Source organism: Manis pentadactyla, chromosome 2 (genome assembly GCF_030020395.1).
Source record: "Manis pentadactyla isolate mManPen7 chromosome 2, mManPen7.hap1, whole genome shotgun sequence".
Classification (NCBI taxonomy): domain Eukaryota; kingdom Metazoa; phylum Chordata; class Mammalia; order Pholidota; family Manidae; genus Manis; species Manis pentadactyla.
The window spans coordinates 81,359,951-81,385,614 of NC_080020.1; the positions used below are offsets into that span (position 1 = coordinate 81,359,951).

General features: G+C 33.4%; 1 protein-coding gene across 7 annotated transcripts in view; it reads left to right on the forward strand.

The window, feature by feature from the left end:
* Positions 1 to 25,664, forward strand: part of AP3B1 (adaptor related protein complex 3 subunit beta 1) — a 306,085-nt gene that overhangs the window by 124,709 nt on the left and 155,712 nt on the right. For all 7 annotated transcript variants that reach the window (XM_036914138.2, XM_057494089.1, XM_036914137.2 and 4 more), the window contains 6 exons: positions 12,065 to 12,220; positions 13,394 to 13,491; positions 15,410 to 15,464; positions 15,546 to 15,617; positions 17,433 to 17,495; positions 19,936 to 20,068. In XM_036914138.2, the coding sequence (XP_036770033.1) occupies positions 12,065 to 12,220; positions 13,394 to 13,491; positions 15,410 to 15,464; positions 15,546 to 15,617; positions 17,433 to 17,495; positions 19,936 to 20,068 (577 nt within the window). The remainder of the gene's footprint in view (positions 1 to 12,064; positions 12,221 to 13,393; positions 13,492 to 15,409; positions 15,465 to 15,545; positions 15,618 to 17,432; positions 17,496 to 19,935; positions 20,069 to 25,664) is intronic.

The following is a 25,664-nucleotide window of genomic DNA, read 5'->3' on the forward strand; positions in this document are numbered from 1 at the left end:
TCAGTTACAAAAATCTATATAAACTATTACTACTGAAGTATAATTTCACACTTTTCTTTATTCCGTGAGTCTAAATATTCCATGAGTACCATTACGTAATAGTACTTTGAAGATGTATAAACTTTACCTTTCCAAAATATGCTTTATGGAGTAAAAGGTAATTATTTTTGTGTTTTGTAAAGCTTATATTTAACGTAACAACATTTCTCTCTACTGGAAGTGAATGTTTTAGAGCAGAGTGAAAGCTAATTTTATTCTTATATTTTTATACGAGCATTTGAGGTAGTCATTACTCATGAGGGAGACCTGTTTTCATATGATATTAGTTCAGATGTATTAAACTCACTGGTTCTTATTTTAAAATAACTTTATTTTTTAGAGCAGTTTTAGATTCACAGCAAAATAGAGCAGAAAATGCAGGAAGTTACCATGTGTTCTCTGCCCCCTCACACCAGAGCCTGCCCCACTATCAACATCTTGTGTCACATTGGTACATTTGTTACAGTCAGTGGACATATGTTAATATATCATTATCACCTAAGTCCATACTTTACATTAGGGTTCACTGTTGGTAGTGTACATTTAATGGGTTTTAGACATGACTGCATCATAATATCATAGAGAATAGTTTCACTGCCCTAAAAATCCTCTGTGCTCTGCCTTTTCATCCCCACCCCCAGTCCTGGCTGTCACTAATCTTTTTAACTATCTCTATTGTTCTGCTTTTCCAGAATGTTATGTAGTTGGAATCATATAGTATATAGCCTTTTCATATTGGGTTTTTACTTGATAATATGCATTTAAGGTTTCTATATGTCTTTTTGTGGCTTGATGACTCACTTCTTTTTAGCACTGAATAATATTCCATTGTCTGGAGGTACCACAGTTTGTTTATCCATTCACCTACTGAAGGACATCTTGTTTGCTTGTAAGAATTGGCAATTATGAATAAAGCTGCAATAAACCCTGTGCAGGTTTTTGTGTAGACTCATTTGGGTACACCCAGAGACCACGATTGCTAGATCATTTGGTAAAGAGTATATTTGTTTTTGTAAGAAGCTGCCAAACTGTCTTCCATAGTGGCTGCAGCATTTTGCATCCCCACTAGCAGTGAGTGAGAGTTCCTGTTGTTCCACATCCTCATCAACATTTGGTGTTGTCAATGTTCTGGATTTTGGCCATTCTATTAGGGGTGTAGTGGTATCTCATTGTTGTTTCAATTTGCATTTTCCTAATTACATATTGAACATCTTTTCATATGCTTATTTGCCATCTCTATATATATCTTCCTTGGTGAGCTGTCTCTTCAGGTTTTTTTAATCAAGTTTTCTTTTGTCTTGAGTTTTAAAAGTTCTGTGTGTATTTTATAACAGCCCTTTATCAGATGTGTCTTTTCCCAGTATTTCTCCAAGTCTGTGGCTTTTCTTTGTCATGACATTGTCTTTTACAGATTTTATTGCAAAATCTTTTGATTTTGTATTAAATCACACACAAATCAAATATTCACTTACAAATGTGATATTATATGTTTTTCATTTTAATGAGATAAATTCAGCTTATCAGTCACTTCGTCATGTATCTTGCCTTTGATGTTTGTCTAAAAGTCATCACTTACCCAAGGTTACTTAGGTTTTGTCATCTGTTATCTTCTGGAATTCATAGTTTTGTGTTTTATATTTGTATATAAACCTTTCTGAGAATTTTTATGATGGTGTAAGACCCATGCATTGATTAATTTTTTTGCATGTAGATGTCCAATTTGTTGTTCAGCACCATTTACTGAAAAGGCTGTCTTTTCTACATTGTATTGCCTTTTATCCCTTGTCAAAAATCAGTTGACTATATTCATTTGGGTCTATTTTGGGCTTCTCTATTCTATTCCATAAATCTGTTTATTTCACCAATATCACCCTGTCCTGGTTACTGTAGCTTTATAGTAGTTCTTGAAGTCAAACTCAGTGATTAAATTCTTAATCATGGGAAGCTTTAAGCATATACAACGCTAGAACTAACAGTCTGTTATATCCCCAAATACACATTATCTAACTACCCATGGTTGCTATCATTTTAACTCTACCCCTTCTCACTTCTACTCCCAGATTTTATGTAAAATTCTTGATATTATATAATTTAATTGAGAATGTATTTCTAAAACGCTGTCTTCACTCTAAGGGAACTACAAAACTTCCTCAAATATAAGTTTGTCCCTGTTTTCCAAGTGAGAGAATTAAAGCTTTTTTCTGGATTCAGCTGGCATGTATACTTTTTCAGAAAGATGGAAAAAGTAGCCTATTGTTAATATGTAATTTCATTTCATACACATGTATTTTATATCACAGAAAAATCAAATATTTATTTACAAATATATTTTTTATACTCCTCTTATGAGCTTTATCACATATGTTTTATGTTTTTGTGTCCTCAAGGCTAGGGCTCCTTTTTGAGTCATTTAATAGTTTTCTGTGGAGAAGCATCTTTATTTCTTTATTAGTTGTTTGAGATATACATCATCTTGGAATGTGGAGATGATGCTGTCATGGAAATACATTTCAAGCCTCCAGTACACATTCACATAATAGTACTATAGTTATTATCTGAAATTCTTCTGTAAGGTAGGCTTGACTTTTCCATTTATTTTTGAGTCATTTTTTAAAATTTGAGTATGGAATAATAGATATTTTATTCATTGGGTTATAAAATAATTCTGTCAGTATTTATTTGGTTGCTCAAAATTTTCAGCTTTGAAAAAACAAAACTTTGTTGGTTTAAATACTTTATGATTTAATTTATTTTAATGGCCCTGGCTCTAGAACCAGCCGTTTTTCCAAAAGAACAGCTTTTATGGGTTCGTTGTTTTTTACATCAGTTAGATTTCTGTCAAATGGGTTCCATCTTTTTGTAATAGTCATATCAATAGTGTATTAGAGTAAATGTGGCATTACTTGATGACCATGGGGCTTGGAAATATTGCCAACATAACTACAATGTAAAAAGTTTTAATTAATATCCATTAAAAACCCCATGTCTGACAATGTCTCATTTCTCCAGGCTCAATAGAAACAGTACATTTAATAATTGACTTTTTTTTTTTACCTTTATGTTGCAGAAACTTCTAACACACATTTCTGTTTTCCTGCCCCTTGATAGAGAATGAAAGATATACTTGATATTTTCTTTTTTCTTTGTAAGTTATACCTTTTATTATCTCTGTGTCAGGAAGCCAGACTATTTAACCAGATAGTTAAAATTATGTGCATAATATACTCTGAATAAGGACTTTATATTTAGAATGATGCCTAAAGGCTTCATAACAGCTATTTCAGTATTTTAAAGCAGCTATGTAGGAGAGGTCTTTTTACTTGGTTCCAGATTTACAGATATGTTGCATAAATGGAGACTGCTAATACCAATCTTTAGATAAATATATTAGAAGGTACAAAATAAGTTTAAAAATTAAGCAGTTCAGCCAGAAATATTTCTAAAATATTTCTTTCAAATGCACATGGTAGTATATTAAAATTGGTTCATCTTCCTCTTGTATCTAATGTACAATTAGTGAAATGAGCTGAGCAGATAGAAACTTCTTACTATAAATGGATTTCAGTATGTTTCAATACCTTTGAAACCCATTTATCTATTTTTACACTTAAATAGACGAAACATCTTTCTCAGAATATCTTGTTTAGCTTGTTTAATCAAGTTTTCCACTTCTGGACAAGGTTAAAATAAAATTCATTCCATCATTCATTTAAATGTTAATTAAGAATGATTATTTTAAGACTGTTCAAAGTTATCTAAGGCACAAAGTCTGAGTCCTCACTTAACTTATTTAATTATCTGGCCTATTATCTCTAAGAGAGCACAAATCTTGTGTTCTGTCCAAATTATCACAAATGTAAAATTAGAGTCAAATTTAAAGAATGCCTATGAACTATACAAGTGGTTGCTGAAATTATAGTGCTGTGTATCAAAATGATACTAAAAAGTGAGTCTGACTTTTCTGTAAAAGTCATACATTGTTGAGTTCCCTGCCAAAAGCTCAATCTTATCATTTAAGTGTTTGAACATATTATCCATAGTTATTTTACAGTCCATTTAAAATTCTTGTCTTTATCCTCACTGTTTAGCTTTGACATCTGTTTTTACTTTTTCTTAATTTACATTCACATCATTGTCTTTTATATGCTTAGTTTTAAAAATTAGAAATATATGATGTACATGTGCCAGAAGCAAATGGCTTCATGAATTTTCACAAACTGAATACAACCATGTAACGAGTGCATAGATTAGAAACAGAAATTGTAAGTTTACTCATAAGCCCTCTCTTGACACCTTCCACTTAATATCCTGTTTTCATTCCCAAATGGAAACAATATCCTGACCCTTAATGATACTGCCTTTTCTTCTTTCCCTTCTTTCCTTCCTTTATAAAAGGAAGTTACGTTAGTTTGAAGCTTGAGATGATAGATTTGAATTTGCCTGTTGAATATAACTAGGTAAGGGTGCCAATAATCTTGAGTTCACTTGATCACCTCAGTTATGGATTGAGGTGATTAAAAGCTGGGCTTTAATTTTATAATGTTTGTTCCCAGGGCTATAGACTCTCAGGCTTATTTTTTTTACTTATGAGGTATCATTGATACACAATGTTATGAAAGTTTCACATGAGCAACATTGTGGTCTCAGCATTCACCCGTATTATCAAGTCCCCCCCACACTCCATTGCAATTACTGTCATCAGCGTAGTGAGATGCTATGGAGTCATTACTTGTCTTCTCTGTACTATACTGCCTTCCCTGTAACCTACCTATATTGTGAGTGCTAAATATAATGCCCCTTAATCCCCTTCTCCCTCCCTCCCCATCCCCTTCCCTTTGGTAACTGCTAGTCCCTTCTTGGAATCTGTGAGACTATTGCTGTTTTGTTCCTTCAGTTTTGCTTTGTTGTTATACTCCACAAATGAGTGAAATCATTTGGTAGTTGTCTTTCTCCACCTGGCTTATTTCACTGAGGGATAATAACCATCTAGCTCCATCCATGTTGTTGCAAATGGTAGGATTTGTTTTCTTTTTATGGTTGAATAATATTCCATTGTGTATGAGTACTACATCTTCTTTATCCATTCATCTACTGATGGACACTTAGGTTGCTTCCATGTTTTGGCTATTGTAAATAGTGCAGCAGTAAACACGGGTGCATATGTCTTTTGAATCAGGGATCTTGTTTTCTTCAGGTAAATTCCTAAAAGTGGAATTCCTGGGTCAAATGATATTTCTATTTTTAGTTTTTTGAGGAATCTCCATATTACTTTGGAGTTGAACTAATATACATTCCCACCAGCAGTATAGGAGGGTTCCCCTTTCTCTGCATCCTCACCAGCATTTGTTGTTTCTTGTCTTTTGGATGTTGGCCATCCTAACTGGTATGAGGTGATATCTCACTGTGGTTTTAATTTGCATTTTCCTGATAATTAGCTTTGTGGAGCATCTTTTCATGTGCCTGTTGGTCATCTGAATATCTTCTTTGGAGAAGTGTCTGTTCAGATCGTCTGCCCATTTTTCAGTTGGGTTATTTGCTTTTTGGGTATTGAGGTGTGTGAGCTCTTTATATATTTTGGATGTTAACCTTAGTGGGTAAGTCGTTTACAAATATATTCTCTCATACTGTAGGATGCCTACAGCAGAAGCTGATTGGTCCTTTGCTGTACAGAAGCTTTGTAGCTTGATGTAGTCCCATTTGTTCATTTTTGCTTTTGTTTCCCTTGCCCAAGGGGATGTGTTCAGGAAAAAGTTGCTCATGTTTATATTCAAGAGACTTTTGCTTATGTTTTCTTCTATGAGTTTTATGTTTCGTGACTTACATTCAGGTCTTTGATCCATTTGACTCTCAGGCTTTTAAACCAAAGACTAGGAAAAGTATAATTTTGCTTTCTGATGGATCCTAACTTCTAATTTTTGTTTCTGTAGTTTTGTGAATCTGCTGATAGCTCAAGTCAACTTTTAGGCTTCTCAGTCTCCTGTTTAAGTAATAGCACATGTTTTTTGGGGGAAAGCAATGACAAATGTCAGTCAGATTTCTAGGTTTATATTTTTTCTGTCTTGCCTACATAATTCATCACTGTTCTTCTAGCTTCTCAGTGCCTTCAAAGAGATGTGTTTCATATTATTTTCCCTGGCTTTTCTAGTTCTTACTGAAACTACTTCCAAATTGCTTATGTAGCCATTACTGTAGGCAAACTCTATAATAGTGTATTACCTGTATTATGAAAGTGATCTTTAAAGGCTTACTTAAAATAACATTTTGTCACTGGGGTTTGCGACTTACTTTAAGCATCTGTGACTACCACTGATTAAAGTTGTTTCCGTGTAATGATTTCCCCAAGCAATACATTTGGTTCGAAATGAAGTGATTTTATAAGAGCCTCATGATATATTTGTAAATTCTCAGAGGCAGGTACTTTCCTGGGGGATAATTTTAGGAGGAAATTTTCCTTCATATTTGACATCTAAGGATATTTGATTTGAGGTAAAGTAATCGGTTCTATTACATGGTTTCTAGAAAGAATTAAAAAATAAATAAAAACAGTAGTAATAGCCGCTATTTGAGTGTTCAGTGTACAGTAGGCACTAAGTGCTTGTATAACCATTAAACTAATAAATGTTGATATTGTTTTTACTCCCTTTTACAGATAAGTTAAGACAAGGAGAAATCGAGTAATTTGCCATGGTCATACAGCCAGCAGTGATACTGAGCTGGTGTCACCTAGTATACCCATTCGGGTTGTATGTATATAGATTCCATTATGTTTGGCTAATGTCTGTTCTCATGGATTGAAAACGTAGCCAGCAGTAACACAAATTCAGATATAAAGTTATTGGAGATTGTTTCCCATCCTATGTGGAAGTCTCATCTCATTCATTTCATTAACCTCATAAATATATTATCCCTTCATTTATCAATTAATTGTTTTCCTTTTAGTTCAAATTTAGGGAATTGTATAGTTGATACCTACATACGTCTAGTAATTAGCAGAACCAGTTCTAAAAAGTTATACCATGATATTCTTAAAGCAGTAGGACCAAATTAAAATTTCATTAAAAGTATGAGAAAATTACTTTTGAGGGGAATATGCTTTGAATTAAAAATTGATATCAAAAACTATTTTCAGTATTACATAACATGTCCTTCATATTTGTTATCCCATAATCCTGTTAAAACTTTATGCTATTTCAAATAATCCCTCTCAAGAAATTATACTAATTTATTTATGGTCTTTAAGTTGTCATTAAGTATCACAGATGTGGATGTTTTTCCTAATAGTTTCATAAGGTCTTTGAAATTTTGTGGAAAAGATACTAATGAAAGGCAAAACTACTTCACAGTCTTTTTACTAAGTACCACCATAATCCTAAATACCTGTACAGTAAGCAATACAAATATGTCCTTTATTAAAATAATAAAATAGAACTTTAGTAAAGTGTGTTAATTAATAACAAAGGAGAAATTGAAAGAATAAATGCTTATTGAGAGCAGCATTTTAAGTGCGTTTGAGGATTTATTTCCTAGGTATAGTGCTTTGTTAATACATCAGTTTTGTCATATATCAATTTTAGGTAGAGTTTGAACATTTGCTTGATTAAAGTTGAATAAAGATTATAGGTGAGTGCTTATGCTTGGATAATATGATTATTTGCATATCATTTTATTAGTTTACTAATGCATTTAATAGAACCAGTGGCCTGGAGCTGCATAAAGAGCAGTCACTGAACTCTGGCCTTGATATATAAAAGTGTATCTCAATTATAGTCCTTTTTTTTTGTAAGCACTGAGAGTTGTTCATTTTGAATTGTATATTCAAAGGAAGATGATAATGTCATCATTTGTAGTTTACTTTTGAAGAGGGGTATTACTTTTAAAACTTGCCTTTGTTTTCAAATAATATGATGTTAATGTTGTTTCTTTTTGGAGAATTCAAGATTTTTTGTGGATTTAAAAGGCACTGAGATGACATTATTCTTCTAAGAAATCTAATGGTAATATTTTTGATGAAAAGTGTTGTGAGTGAGGAGTCCTCTGGACTGTGTCTGCTCCTGGCTGCCTGCCAGATGGCCTAGCCTAGTGCCCACCTGGGAGCTCCACAGACTGCCTCCCAGCCCAGGACTCACCCAGGAGCCCCCCAGACTGCACCTTCCAACCTCCAGCTTGGTACCTACGTGAGAGTAACCCCAGACTATCACCCAGGAACCCTAGCAGCAGCACACCCTTAGCCCATGTTCACCCAGCCTCTGGCCGGCCAGTGAAAACCAGGCACACGGTCTACCCAGGACATTCCTACATGAGGCCACTCCTTGGAGACTGGGAGAGTGCTGCTGTATAAGGAAACTGTTGTCTTTGAACAACACATTAAACCAAATGGATTTAACAGATATATACAGAACATTACATCCCAAAACATCCTTTTCAAGTACACACCAAGTGTTTTCTAAGATAGATTACATGTTATACCACAAACACATCTCAGCAAATTGAAGAATTCATATAAAGTATCTTTTCCAGCCACCATGGTATGAAACTGGGTATCAGTTACCAAAAAAAAAAACCCCACAAATGCATGAAGGTTAAACAGCATAGTAATATTTCAAATAAACAATCTAACCCTATATATACCTAAATGAACTAGAAAAAGAACTAAGTCCAAAACTAGTAGAAAGAAAGAAATAATAAAGACCAGAGTAGGAATAAATAACATAGAGACCAAAAAAACTAAATTATAAATGATCAATGAAACTAAGAGCTGGTTCTTTGTAAACATAAGCAAAATTGAGAAACCATTAGCTAGACTCATCAAGAAAAAAAAGAGGACTCAAATAAATAAAATCAGAAATGAAAGCAAAGTAACAACCAACAGAAATACAAATGGTTATAAAAGATTACTATGGAAAATTACATACCAACAATTTGGACAACTTGTAAGAAATGGATAAATTCCTAGGGACATTCAATCTCTCAAGACTGAACCAGGAAGAAATAGAAAATCTGAACAGGCCAAGTGCTACTAACAAAATTAAGTCAGTAATCAAAATACTCCCAACAAACAAGAGTCCAGGGCCAGATGGTTTCGTAAGAGAAGTCTACTAAACATTTAAAGAAGAGTTAATACCTGTCCTTAAACTATTCCAAAAAATACAAGAGGAAGGACTGCTGCTTTCTAATTCATTCTATGAGGCCAGTATCATCCTAATACCAAAATAAAATATACTTCAAAGAAAACAGTTATAGACCAGTGTCCCTGATGAACATACATGCAAAATCCTCAACAAAATATTAGCCAACCAAATTCAAAAATACATTAAAAGGATCATTCACCATGACCAAGTGGGATTTATTTCAGGGATGTTAGGATGGTTCAGTATCCATAAAGCAATCAGTGTGGCACAGCACATCAACAAATGAAAGGATAAAAACCATATGATTAACTCAATAGATGCTGAAAAAATATTTGACATAATTGAATATCCATTCATAATAAGAACTCTTAACAAAGTATGTATATTCTCAACATAATATAGACCATACATGACACACCCACAGCTAACATCTTACCAGTGGTGAAAAGCTGAAAGCTTTTCCTCTAGAATCGGGAATAAGACAAGGATTTCCACTCTCATTTATTTGTTTATTTAACCTGCTTATGACTGTAACCTCTCATGTACATCACCAGTATATGAGTGATCCTTTCCTCTATATCCTCATTATCATTTGGTATTATCAGTATTTTTTGTAGAAGAGAGCCATTCTGATCTGTGTGTAGTGGTATCTTGCTGTGGTTTTAATTGCATTTCCCAATTAGCTAATGAAGTTGATTGTATTTTTATGTGCTTTTTTGCCATTTGTGTAGCTCCTTTGGTGAATCATTTGTTGATTTTAGTTTGCTACGGCTGCCATATCAAAATTCTACAGAATGGGTAGCTTGATCAACATTTATATTCCCACAGTTTCTCACAGTTCTTGCAGGAGGCTGAGAGTCCCTGAACAAGGAAGGTGTTGGCAGATTTCGTTTTTCCCGAGGCCTCTTTCCTTGGCTTGCAGATGGCTGCCTTCTCCCAAGCCTTCGCATGCCTTTTCCCTGTGCCATCATTGGCCTCTCTCTTGTAAGAACAGTAAGCCTATTGGATTAGAGCTTAGAGCTGCACCCTCATCACTTAATTTAACCTTAATTATCTCTTTAAAGGTCCTGTTTTTACAAAAGTACAGTCTCGGTTGAGGATTCGGGCTTCAACATGTGATTGGGGTAGTGGGGGTAGAATTCAGTCCGTCACAGTGTCTTCTGCCCCTTTTTGAATTGATTGTGAGATTCTGGATCTTATCAAATCTTACAGTTTAGCCAGGTTTGTTTGGCCCTGCTGCACCAGGGAAAGGTAGGGTGCATGGCACCTCATTACTGCCAGGTTGTGGTAGAAGTCCAGGTTCCCTACTCAGACTCCATTAACACCTCAGAGAGGTTATGCTCATTGTTACTGTGGGTGAATGTGGGGTTTTTGACTCCCCACTAATATTCCCTTGAGAGCTGTCTGGCTGGGAGGGGTAGAAGTGTCTCCTGACTGTTCCATATGTGTTCTCCACATCACAGAGTGGTGTGTCTTTGTTACCACTGGATATCAGTTCTGCAAGTCCTTGGAGTGTCCAATAAGTATCCTCTTAACACTAGAATAGTGGGAAGGGAAAAGGTCCCTTGTTACTGATGGGTGGGCCTGGCTATCTGAGCTTCCCACTTGGCATCCACTGACACTGCCTTGGTGCCTTGTTACCTCTTGGTGAGGATTAAAGTCTTGGTCCCATCTTGGTCTTTTCTGACACCATTCTAGTGGGATGGTTGGGGCATCTCTTGAAGTCCAAACCCGGAAGTAGGTTCTCCATGTCAGCCTTTGCTGATGGGATATGGGTGGATATGGGGCTACAATTTTTTCCTCTACTGGAGAATTAACTGCACTTGGAGCAGTTAATTTCTAAAAAAGGTTTGTCTTGCTGGTTTTTTCCTCTCTTAATCCTTTGTCTACAGAGAGCAGACTTTGGAAGCTTTGTTTTCTCTTTGCTTGTTGGTGTTTCTGGGTTACCAGCTTCTGTAGCACCCAGTCTTTTTCATATGAAATAGAATGTAAACCTAAGGAACTCATTCTTGTGTCATTTTTTGGGTCCTGGTGTTCTATCCAATCTTTCTTCTTTTCTCTGCCTTTCAATTTTTAGGTTTATTTTATATATATATAATGTTTTGGATTTCTAGTTGTATTTACTAAGAGGAACAAGGAAAATTACATCTGCTTATTCTTCCCAGAAGGGGAAAGTTCTGTTTCAGTTACTTGGTAAGGGAACTTACTTCTAAACAGTAGTTGAATTTTATCCATGTGGAAATTACTGTCTTAGCCTGCTCTTTGTTTGTTTATTTTTAGGGCTAAATGCCCATAGGCTAATTTACTGACAAAGATAATGAAGAGTTCAAATGGAAAGTACAAAACAAAACAGAATCAGCTCTTGTGGATATACATAAATCTTAAACCGAGTCTTTCTCCACAACACAGGGACCACTTAATCAGTAGTTTCAAACTTGTCAAACTTTATCATCCCTTTTATGTGTATTATAATTCAAACAGTTCTCTTCTTTCTTCAGACCCTTTGGTCCAGTTACAGAGGGACTAATAATTTATGGAAATAGTTTTCAGAATTTAAGTAGTCTCATTATTTCAGGCTTTGTTAGAATCTAATGGTCAAGTTTTCCCTTTGGGTAGCTAAAGGTATTTCTATGGGGATTTAGTATTTTCAAAGGTTTTTACTGTGTAATATAAAAGAATTATCATCTGTAGCATGAAAGGACAGTTACTGTATTATAAAATACTAGAAAAGGCAAGACTTTCTTTCACCTAGGTAGTATATTTTCAAATTGCCTTAACAGTAGTATTCTCCAGTAAAACATCACCATTATTGTAGATGTTAAAAAAAAGATGTCTTCATATAACATTTGGACTGATCAAGGTCTTAACTAATCTTGGATTGGATTTCTTTCCCATAGGATGTTGATCTAGAAGACAATGAAAAGAATTTCTATGAATCTGATGATGAACAGAAGGAAAAGTCTGGCAAAAAGAAGAAGCCATATACTATGGATCCAGACCATAGACTTTTAATTCGGAATACGAAGCCTTTGCTTCAGAGCAGGAATGCAGCGGTATGTTAAAACCCTTATAAAAAATAACCGAATTTTTTCAAACAGTGGTTAAAAGTATATAAGTTCAGTAAGCAAGTCTTATTTTTGAGTGTGCTAATGGAACATTTATTGGTTTGTAGTACAAAAAATCAGGTTTTGATGAGATGATTTGGTTTGGTAGTTATATGCCTACTGGACCTCATTTACTTTTTTGAAGTGGCTTTGTTTATTGGCATTCCCTAAGATAGGAGCTCAAGATGTTTCTCAGTTGATGGAAGACTGTATTTCTCTGTTATGTTAATGTGGTTGAGAGTATTTAATTTGTTAACAGTCCGTAATATGTGTGTCATCCCAAATGCTGCTATTTTAGAGTAATTGTTTTAATAGTCACTTTAATTATATATTAAATACAGTGATTTTTAAAAATATTTCGGCTTTGCTGATATTCTTGTTCTGAAGTATTTGGCTCATTTGAAAAGACATGTTTGCAATTTTTAAAAATTCACAATTTCAGAACAGCAGGAGCAATACTAAGAGTATGGGATTTGAAGTGTTGTGTCAAGCTTTATCATATACTGGCTCTCTTACGTTGGGCATTTCAATTAACATGTATTTTCTTTTCTGAAGCTGTGTTAGTTCCTAGGGGCTGTCAGAACACATTACCACAAACTGAGTGGTTTAAAACAATAGAAATTTGTTCTTTCATATTTCAGAGGCCAGAAGTCAAAAATCAAGGTGTCAACATGGTTGATTCTTTCTGGAGGCTCTGTGGGAGAAACTGCCTTTGTTAGCTTCTGATGGGTGGCAACAATCCAGCATTCCTTGGGTTATAGATACATCAACCAGTATCTGCCTCCATCTTCACGTTGCCTTCTTCTCTGTGTCTCTGTGTCCTTTTCTGTCTCTTATAGGGACATTCATTGGACTTAGGGCCCGCTCTAACCCTGTATGATCTCATCTAAACATTATCTTAATAACATCTACAAAGACTTGATTTCCAAATAAGGTCACATTCTGAGGATACACATGAATTATTGGGGGGACACTTCAGTCTGCTACAGAGGGTAACTACATATTCTTCTTACTTCACAGGAATCCTATAGGAATTATGGAAATAATATATAAGAATGTACTTTGAAACTATAGGGTGCTCAGTGTTCATAGTTTTGACTGTTTTCATGCTTTATCTTTTAGGTGGTTATGGCAGTTGCTCAGCTGTTTTGGCACATATCACCAAAATCTGAAGCTGGCATTATTTCCAAATCACTAGTGCGTTTACTTCGTAGCAATAGGTAGGACATGATTTTGTGAATTTTTTCTCTGCTGTATTCATTCAAACATAATGTTTAAACAAATACAATCTGTCTTCAGACATCTAATATGTGGCTCTTACTGTATTTTACCAATAAGATTTCATGCTTAAGGGGATCATCATAAAAGCCCGTATACAGTTTATCTCAAAGTTAATGATAAGTACTAGATGGTTTTAACACAAGCCCAAAGAGATTGAAAATATTTTTTGTCAAATAGTATGTGCTATCACCAGTAGTAGCCTAGTAAAGTGTTTTTGTACATGTGATAATGACAGTGTTTAGGAGTTCAAGTAAATCTGGAAACACTGAAAAACTATACATTTCACATTTCAGTATTATCACATTGGCTTAGTATAATTATATGTGATTTTATATAAAGCAATACATATGCTAAATATGTAGTTTATGGCAGAATTGCTGCTTTCTGTAAAGTTGCTGTATTTAATTACTGTAGTTTGCTCTATTTAAGGAGAGAACTATGTTCTTAATAGCTACTTTTTTTAAGGAGGTGCATACTCATTTCATTTCCTATAGATAAATAGATAGATACATAGATACATAGATACATAGATACATAAGTAGATAGATAGACAGCAAGAATACCTTTCTCTTTAATTTTACCTTGCTGTAATTCAGCAGTTCAGGTCAACAATTCAGAAAACTTACATAGAGTTCCTGTGACATGTACTTTGAAATTTTAAGATCAGATTTTTGTTGTTTGTTTTATTTTCTGTGTTTAAGAATTTAAACATTTAGCTTACCCTGGGTATTTCGTAATTAATAGTTTTTTAAAAATATTTTATATTGAGGTATATATAATAAAATGCACAAATCTTAATGTATAGGCTAATGAATTTTGACATGTGTATATACTCATGTAACCATTGCCCCAGATCAAGATACCAAACATTCTCACTGATTTTTTTTCCCCTTACACCCATTTCACCCAATCCCCCACCATATGGCAACCATCATTCTGTTCTCCCTCTGTTTATGAGTCTATTTCAGTTAATAATTAATTATTTTAAATTAAATTGTTTCTTTGAGTGCTTACTTCTACTAATAGAGCTGGGGTGGGGAGGGGAATACATATTTATTTTTGTCCTTAACTCAAACTTAGTGCTATAACTTGAGGCCTATATTGGCTTCTGACATTCCTTAGTGAGATACTATTTCCTTTATGTTCCTGTTCTCTCCCCTGTCTTTATACATAGTCATTCTTTTCCCTTCTATCAGTTCAACAATTTTTCTTTCTTGAACTATAGCTAGTTCAAAAATTATCAGAAGGATCTAGAATGCAACTTTCACATGAAGCCTTATACCAGATTCAGTTCTACCTTCATTTCTTAGATGTTTGGGCATAAAGTAAAATGACTGTTTTTTTAACTTGTCTTTCACTCTGGGCAGAATTGAGTGACGCAGTGAACCAACCAAGAGTTTATATTATTGCTGTAATCATATTTATTCCAGTAGCCCTAAGAATACCTTCCTTGCATGCATTCAGAGCAGCTACAGTATTGGCTTTACATCTTAGGAATATGATATTATAAAACTGGTTTTAACTCTTCCTCATGATGAATCAAATCTAATTTATTAATAATATATATTTATAAAATATATTTACTTAAAATGTATTTTAAAAAGCGGGGGTAAATATCCAAGATTTATAATGGGGGGAGTCTAGTAACCATAATGTTGCTCATGTAATTGTAGATTAATGATACCAAAATTAAAAAATTTTTTTAAAAATCCAAGATTTACTAAAAACTTTTCACTATTATGTTTAAAAGTTCCATTCAATATGAAACTTGCTGCTGATTATTTTTCTCTAATGTGTTGATTAAAGATAATTTCACTGGAAAATATACCTAATGAAAAATATTCTTTTAATTTCTAGAGAGGTGCAGTATATTGTCCTACAGAATATAGCAACAATGTCAATTCAAAGAAAGGTATGTACACTGAATAATTCAATAGAGAAATGAATGCATTAGTACCATAACTATATTTATATATTTATTTTTATAATCTAGGGTATGTTTGAACCTTATCTGAAGAGTTTCTATGTTAGGTCAACTGATCCAACTATGATCAAGACACTGAAGGTATGCATGTTCTTATTTTTCAGATACTCTAATGCATGTTTACTTTGAAGGTATTGCCATAGCTTCTCATATCTGCAAAATAGGGACCTGCTTTAAAAAAAAAATAGGTACATTTAGGGATTTTCTTTATACTTTCTAAACTATATTATTATTATATACTTGTTTCTGTGCTCATTCTAATAATACAAAGTAAGACATGCTACCTATACCTCGAGTAACTCATGGTACTCTGAAGAAGACTGATATAAATAGATAATTTCATTATTATGTGTTTTAAGTGTTTCAGAGACTTGAATTGAGTGCTGTGTAAAACACAGAGGTGGGATTAATTCTGTGGGAGATTTAGAAGAGACTTGTAGAAAAGATGATGATTGAGTATATCTTAAAAGAATAACATTTTTGTGAATTTTTTTGTTATTTGATAGGTTGATTGGGAGGTTGTAGGGTTTGGGAGTAGGGGAAAGGCAGTTTGTACTAACATAAGGGATTACAAAAGATGTTGTGTTCAGGAAATAACTACAGTATAGATGTAGTTAGGGATTTAAATCTGTAGTGACTAAGACAATGTGGTGCTTAGCAAAATAAACAGAATAGACTAGAAAGCCTGGAAACAGATCCATGCATGTGAAAATGTACAATATAATACAGGTGACATTACAAACCAATGGGGAAAGAGTGGACTATTCAATAAATATTGGAATAATTAGTTATTCATATGGAAACTGGGTTTAATAATAAAATATAAAATATAACCAAATTGAAGGATATTTTACACAATAATTGGTTTGCAATCATTGTCAATATTGTGAAGGTCAGAAGAAAGATGAGAAACTGAAGGAAACTAAATAGACAACTGAGTGCAGCACATGATATTGTGCTGGATCCTTTCTTTATACATGATCGAGATAATTAGGAAAATGTAAATGAGGAGTGACAGTTGCATAGATGTGATATATCAGTGTTAACTTCCTGATTTTCTTGGTTGTATTGTAGTCTGTGGGATAATGTCTGTGTTTCTAGGAAACATATACACAGGTATTTGAAAATGATGTGGTATCAGATTGGCAACTCTGCTCTCAAATCAAAACTCTAGTCTCAAATCAGATCAGAAATAGTTTTTTTTTTAAGTTTTCTGTATGTTTTAGGTTGTTTTTAAAAATTGTACAGAAAATTACAATGTACTTATCAAAGTAAAAAGTGAAGCCATAATCTGGGAGAAAATATCCCTAATACATATATCTGAAAAATGACTAGTATATAGAACATTAAAAGAAGTCCTATAATCTGTGCCTTTTAATTGGAGTGTTTGGATCATTTACTTTTAATGTAATTGTTTATAGCTACATCTTGTGTTTTTATGAGTAAAAATTGAAATTTTTTTAGTGAGCCTATTAGAGATGGACTTCTAATTGTATATTTCTTAAAACCGTAAAGACAAATTGAGAATTAAAATGTTTTAAGTATGTAGGATGGCAGGATGAATGAACAGATCAAGAGGATTTATTGGTATCCGAAAACAGCTATTACATGAAGAATAACTTATTTTCTAACTTTATTAACAAAAGAATAAAATCTATATTAAACTGTTTAGGATAATTAGACATAAGTTGTAAAGTTGAGAATTAGTATTTTTTAAGCAGTACGTAACTATCTATTCTCTACTTATAGATGTAAGGAGACAAAGTTCACCTGAAGGGAATAATGTCTTAACAACATTTGTAACAATGTGACTTTTTAAAAAACAGAAATCTTTATTAAATTCATCCTTTATTTTTTGTGTTTTAAAATGTTTACTTTCTCTTTTTTCTACCATAGCTTGAAATTTTGACAAACTTGGCAAATGAAGCGAACATATCAACTCTTCTTCGAGAATTTCAGGTTTGCATACAATGCTAATTATAAAATAACTTCTAAAACATTTGTTCAGCATAATATTAAATGTACATCCTTCTCCACTTAGAAATACATAAAATAACACAGTGATTTGGGACTAGATTGACAATTAAGAAATCTATAAATTTTCAAGGATAAACAGTAACTACAAATTTAAAATTTAAGGTAAATAGAATAGTAGTACCTATCATGTTTTCATAGAATTTGAAAACCTTTGATTTGTGACTCTATCTTTATTCAAAATTACATTACTGGTAAGGATTCTGTCTCTTTATGCTGTCATCATCAATAGTCCATTCTGTACTCTGCACTCTTGAAAATGTCTTCATTTGGTTGTCTATTTGATTGACCTATCACTGTTTTAGACATTGTCCTCTTAGCTTTATGTATAGCTAAAAAAAATTGTTTAAATTGCCCCTGTCATTATTTTTTTATTGTTTTTGTTTTCTGTATTTTTTAACCATGTATGGTGATAGATAAGATACCTCCCAGCAGCACACTCCTCAAAAATATTTTTCAAAAATTACCTCATTCATATTATGGCCTTTGTGAGTATTATCAATATTATGAGTTTTATATTTCATCAACAGTTTTCTCAGCAAAGGCATACCATGTGCTACCTACTAATCATAGAGTTTTTGTCAATTCCCAATTTTTATGGATTTTAATTAATTTTGTTGCTGTAATCCTTCTGCATGCCCACATTAAATTTCTTTTTAGTTATATGGACATCGTGGGTTTTTAACAGGAGTAATAGAATAGTATATAGCATGTCCATGACTGGTAATTTCATAACTGGATTACTGTACTTTCATGCTGTATATTTTTCTAGAAAAATTCCTTGCAAATTAGCATGTTTTAGATACCCACTCATATTTATATGCCAGAAAATACAGTATCTTAATTCCTTATCTAGTAATCAATAGCTATAGAACATTGCTTGAATTTGATTTTTACTTCATTTTTTTGTTTTCTTATCTATTTATTTTTAACTTTTTAAAGTTTTTTCTTTGTATTTGCATTTGTGCTTTTTCCTGTTGTGTATAATCTGTTTGGATATCCTTTTGCTATCCACTTTCTTTTTGTATCAAGTTTGCTGGGGTTGTAGGGAGTGAGTCTTGGTAATATCAATGTTTAATAAGTCTATTGTTTAGTCAAGAGTTTTAAATACAGTCTGTCTTCATGTATCCATTTTTATCACTGCCTATATTTGTGACTTATTTCTGTTGTTTATGGGTTATGTTAATAGGTATTACAGTTTAATTTTAATAATAACTTTTTAGTAAGAGAATTTTTTAAAAGACTCATATTTTTTTAATTGAAGAAATTAGGTAATCAACTGGGAAAAGACTTTTAAATACAATTGATCTTTCCTACATGGTACTAAGAGTTTAACTTGCTTAATTTATTTCTTTAACATTTAATCATGTTCTTGGTACCATTTTCACAAAATTTGTATGTTTTTTAAATATTCTTAGATTTTATCCTCCATTTGCTATTTAGGCACCATATAAATGTATATATTTTTTTGCATGTTAGATAACTATAGTGTCAATTCTGCATTATTTATGTCTCATTTGAGATTGGGAATCTTTTTAAAAAATTTCAGTTGAAAATGGGATTTTAAATTCTATTTATACATAATGTTACATAATATATAAATATTAATATTAAAAGTACGTTTACTTCTGTAAACAAAGCCTCATTTTTAAATTAGGAAAGTTATAACCAAAGTGAAATTCTTTAGGGCTGTAATACATTTTGTAAATATCTTTTACCTCTTGTTAGTTCAATGAGTTATTTCTTTTTAAGTTTGTAAAAAATACATGGTTTACACTATATTTTTAAGGTATTCTTTTATAGAAAATCTATTTCAAAAGTGTGGTATTTTGTTTGTTGTAAACTGAGTATAAAGTCTTTACTGAAATGCTGCTCACTGTTGTAGTTTTGCTACTATTCAGTTACCATTTTGAAAGTAAAATGTTTGTTAGTAGCATATTTGCCCTTCTTGCAGTTTTTAGATTTAGTAGTTCTGAAAAAGCAACCTTTTTTTCATAGATTCACAGATGCTACTGGTTAAATGAACTGAAACCTCCAAAGAGAGAGTTCTCATCATCTCTTTTAACCTTGCACTTAAACTAATTGCTGTCCTTGGGTGACTGCTCCCTACTATCTGTTTTGAAGTCAGAGCCATTGTGGCCACAGGTGAATGAACCTGACTTGAAAATGTGCCTCTATCATAGGTACAATCTTTAAGTAAAAAACAAAATTAAATTAAGTCATCAGTAGGACTTCCTGTTATAAATCAGAAGATTATGTATTCTAGAATTCTTACGTATTGGCATTGTTTAATATAATAGGGGTTTTGTTGTTGTTCACTTGATAGTACCAATGTATAAACTAAATTGAAATAATCTTTTTTTAGACCTATGTGAAAAGCCAGGATAAACAGTTTGCTGCAGCCACTATTCAAACTATAGGCAGATGTGCAACCAACATCTCAGAAGTCACTGACACATGCCTCAATGGCTTGGTATATCTGCTGTCCAACAGAGATGGTAAGTTGACAGTTTGATTTTATTTTCAAGTAATTTATAATCTGAATATTCTTGGTATGATCTTTAAAATGTGACAGTTTTTAATATTACATTTAAATTTTTTCTTTATGTCAGTAGCATGGTCATGATGAATAACATTTTATCTTTGAAATATACATACACACATATTTTTGTTGTTTTAGTAAATTAGATAATTAACTTGTAAACAGTACCTTGCATAAACAGAACTAAGAAAAGGTGATTTGTTTATTTCTTGACAATTTAAGCATCTTCATTATACCCTTTCTACACTGTTCTATTTTACTGTTTTTTAATGGCATATAAGTCATGTATAATGTTGGTTCACCTGCAGAGGGTGCTAAAAGCAGGCAAATGACTATAACATGGAGAGTGGCTGGATCAAGAAAGTATGAAAAATGTGTACCTTCAAAGTTTTTTTTCTAGAAATTCATCTAATAATTTTATATTCAAGATTAAGTAGATTTATAAGTCATCAGTTTATAACTGCTTCATGTTTTTATGTAATATATAAACATTTTGTAAAACTGGATAGTAATATCCAGTAAAATACATAGATTTCATACTGGTTTATGGTAAAAATGTCAGTTATTTCTATGGTATGGTTTTAGAATAAATGAGGCTATTTGAAGAAAGCAAATGAGTAAACTTCCCCCTATATATTTATTTAGAGGACTTTTATTATAATTGTATATTTCATTAAAAGGAGGTTCTTTTTAGGTAAAGCATAATTTTCTGTGTAAAAGCATTTAAATTATTTGTGGGATTCTAAATATAATTATGTCATTTAAACACAGGCATGTATGCTGTAAAACCATGAGGTGAAACATAACAAAGTGGATTATTTTTTATATTTTATTTGAAAAACAGCTTTTCACTACAATAAATAACTCTTATCCCTAATTATCTTTTCCCACATTCAGAAAACTGTAACATTGTAAGTACTTATATTGCAAAAACTGAAACAAAATTTATTCCCAAATAAGAGTGATTTTTAAAAACACAGTATTGTAAACTTTAACCTGTAAACTCAAGATTATATGATGGATAGGACATTTTTATTCACCTGCAGTATTAAAACCCAAGTAAATGGCAAAAGAAATGATCAAGGAAATAGGTTTTTTAAAAAAATTGATTGTAGAGGGTAACTAGAGGGTATAATAGATAGGATGCTAATGTCATCCATTTTGTCTATTTCTATTTTTATGTTCTTTTTGTCTCTAATGCTGTGTCACATTTTAAAATGTGAGTTAAAAAGCATATTTTTATTTTCTTGTATTGTTAATAAGGCCTTTTATTTGATAAGACACACTCCTTCGGAAAATATTTCCAGAGTTAAAGGTTATGAACCAAGGCTTACCAGGGCAATCGCTCTTTTAAAATTTAGTTGTATACAAAAAGTACAACAAATAATTAGAATACTGATTAGTTCTTTCAGAGCAAAATATATACAAGTTTTCTCAATTTTTTATCTTTTGATTCTTTTTCTTGTGAAATTTTCAGGCTATGGATTTTAAAGCAATTATTTATACTTTAGATTTGATAACACATTAATTTAATTAGTCAGAAAATATTTTCCTTGACTTTGATTTAACATGAATATTCTACCCCTTCAGCACTTTCCAGGTGCTGTTTGCAGTAATCATCATTAACCTATCTCACCTAATTCTTTAACTCTTCATCACATATGCTACACTTCTGTAGATTTGAAATCTAGCTCAATAAAAGTGAGTAGTAAAACAAATAAGGAGAATATTTATATTTAAATTAGTAACAGTAAAGAACATTATAATGTCTTTTTTTTTTTTCTGTAGATAATTATTTGTTATTGAAGGGTAGTTGACACACAGTATTACATTACATTACTTTCAGGTGTACAACACAGTGATTCAACATTTATATACATGACAATTCTAGGTACCAGCTATCACCATACCAAGTTGTTACAATATCTTGACTATATTCCTTATGCTATTCATTACATCCCGGTTACTTATTATTTTACCATTGGAAGTGTGTACTTTTTTTTTTTTTGGTTTGTGAGGGCATCTCTCATATTTATTGATCAAATGGTTGTTAACAACAATAAAATTCTGTATAGGGGAGTCAATGCTCAATGCACAATCATTAATACACCCCAAGCCTAATTTTCGTCAGTCTCCAATCTTCTGAGGCATAACAAACAAGTTCTTACATGGAGAACAAATTCTTACATAGTGAATAAGTTCTTACATGGTGAACAGTACAAGGGCAGCCATCACAGAAACCTTCGGTTTTGCTCATGCATTATGAACTATAAACAGTCAGTTCAAATATGAATACTCATTTGATTTTTATACTTCATTTATATGTGAATACCACATTTCTCTCTTTATTATTATTATTTTTAATAAAATGCTGAAGTGGTAGGTAGATACAAGATAAAGGTAGAAAACATAGTTTAGTGTTGTAAGAGAGCAAATGTAGATGATCACGTGTGTGCCTGTAGACTATGTGTTAATCCAAGCTAGACAAGGGCAATAAAACATCCACGGATGCAGAAGATTTCTCTCAGAACAGGGGGGGTGAGGTTCTAAGCCTCACCTCTGTTGATCCCCAATTTCTCACCTGATGACCCCCCCTGTGACTGTGCCTGTCTTAGGTTGTTCCTCCCTTGAGGAATCTTACCCGTCTCTGGCTAACCAGTCATCTTCCGGGGCCATACAGGGAAATGTAAAGTTGGTAAGTGAGAGAGAAGCCTTATTGTTTGAAATGGTTAGCTTTTTATTTCTTTGCATATTTATGCCCTGTAGCTTCTATGCCCAGCATTTGTCTTGAGGTATCTTTACCACTTGGAAGAATTATGATACTCGGTAAATTTGATATAAGGCATGAATTCTATTTAAGGGTTGTAATTAGGAAGGAAGAAAAGCTATAGAAGTAGCAGGCGGAAGAAAACATGGGAAGATTGATTATTTCTTTGACATATCTTCTTGTAGAGTAACTTCAGCATGTATAGGTTTTAAGCTACTACTTAAATTGCGCACACACATTAACATAATAGGAGTATAGTTACATAGCCAAAGCATACCTGTAATTACCAGCCATCTCCAGTGAAACCAAGAAAACCAGTTAGGCACCTCAGGCATTTGTGAAAACTTATCTATGATATGGTGGATATTGTCCAACTGAACTTGAACAGTCTGAGAGAAATCAGACAAATTAAAACAACCCATTCCTGGGGACTGTTCACATCCCTTATGTTCTTTTAACAGTAAATAGTCTGTAGTTGTAAGATTTTGGAGCGCTACAATTTGCACTTCTCCTAATTCTTGATTGAGTTCCAACAGTATAGATCCAGTCAAATTTGTTATTTTACTGTATGCACAGGCCAGCTTAGATATCTCCTTCCTCATTCCCATGGCAAGTCCAGGAACTGGTGGGATGAGTGCATCTACAGCTGTAGCAGTACGTGGATCTTTGTTGGGGTTTTTTGATGATCATCTTCTGGCATGAGTCTTCCAGAGAGTGCTGATGTTGGAAGTTCTTTTTCAAATCGTATCTTAGTTCATTTTCAGGGTAGCCCAATTAGGCTTTGATCCTCTGTATAAACACAAACAGACCCTTTGCCTACACTTTTATGTGCCCTTTATACCCTTGTGTAGAACTCATTGGAGGTTACCACACAGGAACTGCCCTTTTTTTTTTTTTTTGGTATCACTAATCTACACTTACATGACGAATATTATGTTTACTAGGCTCTCCCCTATACCAGGTCCCCCCTATAAACCCCTTTACATTCACTGTCCATCAACATAGCAAAATGTTGTAGAATCACTACTTGCCTTCTCTGGGTTGTACAGCCCTCCCTTTTCTCCTACTCCCCCATCAATGCTAATCTTAATACCCCCCTACTTCTCCCCCACTTATCCCTCCCTACCCACCCATCCTCCCCAGTCCCTTTCCCTTTGGTACCTGTTAGTCCATTCTTGAGTTCTGTGATTCTGCTGCTGTTTTGTTCCTTCAGTTTTTCCTTTGTTCTTATATTCCACAGATAAGTGAAATCATTTGGTATTTCTCTTTCTCTGCTTGGCTTGTTTCACTGAGCATAATACCCTCCAGCTCCATCCATGTTGCTGCAAATGGTTGGATTTGCCCTTTTCTTATGGCTGAGTAGTATTCCATTGTGTATATGTACCACATCTTCTTTATCCATTCATCTATCGATGGACATTTAGGTTGCTTCCAATTCTTGGCTATTGTAAATAGTGCTGCGATAAACATAGGGGTGCACTGATCTTTCTCATACTTGATTGCTGCATTCTTAGGGTAAATTCCTAGGAGTGCAATTCCTGGGTCAAATGGTAAGTCTGTTTTGAGCATTTTGATGTACCTCCATACTGCTTTCCACAATGGCTGAACTAACTTACATTCCCACCAGCAGTGTAGGAGGGTTCCCCTTTCTCCACAGCCTCGCCAACATTTGTTGTTGTTTGTCTTTTGGATGGCAGCCATCCTTACTGGTGTGAGGTGATACCTCATTATAGTTTTAATTTGCATTTCTCTGATAATTAGCGATGTGGAGCATCTTTTCATGTGTCTGTTGGCCATCTGTATTTCTTTTCTGGAGAACTGTCTGTTCAGTTCCTCTGTCCATTTTTTAATTGGGTTATTTGGTTTTTGTTTGTTGAGGCATGTGAGCTCTTTATATATTCTGGACGTCAAGCCTTTATCGGATGTGTCATTTTCAAATATATTCTCCCATACTGTAGGGATCCTTTTTGTTCTATTGATGGTGTCTTTTGCTGTACAGAAGCTTTTCAGCTTAATATAGTCCCACTTACTCATTTTTGCTGTTGTTTTCCTTGCCCGGGGAGATATGTTCAAGAAGAGGTCACTCATGTTTATGTCTAAGAGGTTTTTGCCTATGTTTTCTTCCAAGAGTTTAATGGTTTCATGACTTACATTCAGATCTTTGATCCATTTTGAGTTTACTTCTGTGTATGGGGTTAGACAATGGTCCAGTTTCATTCTCCTACATGTAGCTGTCCAGTTTTGCCAGCACCATCTGTTGAAGAGACTGCCATTTCGTCATTGTATGTCCATGGCTCCTTTATCAAATAATTAATTAACCATATATGTCTGGGTTAATGTCTGGATTGTCTAGTCTTTTCCATTGGTCTGTGTCTCTGCTCTTGTGCCAGTACCAAATTGTCTTGATTACTATGGCTTTATAGTAGAGCTTGAAGTTGGGGAGTGAGATCCCCCCTGCTTAATTCTTCTTTCTTAGGATTGCTTTGGCTATTTGGGGTCTTTGGTGTTTCCATATGAATTTTTGAATTATTTGTTCCAGTTCATTGAGGAATGTTGCTGGTAGTTTCATAGGGATTGCATCAAATCTGTATATTGCTTTGGGCAGGATGGCCATTTTGACGATATTAATTCTTCCTAGCCACGAGCATGGGATGAGTTTCCATCTGTTAGTGTCCCCTTTAATTTCTCTTAAGAGTGACTTGTAGTTTTCAGAGTATAAGTCTTTCACTTCTTTGGTTAAGTTTGTTCCTAGATATTTTATTTTTCTTGATGCAGTTGTGAATGG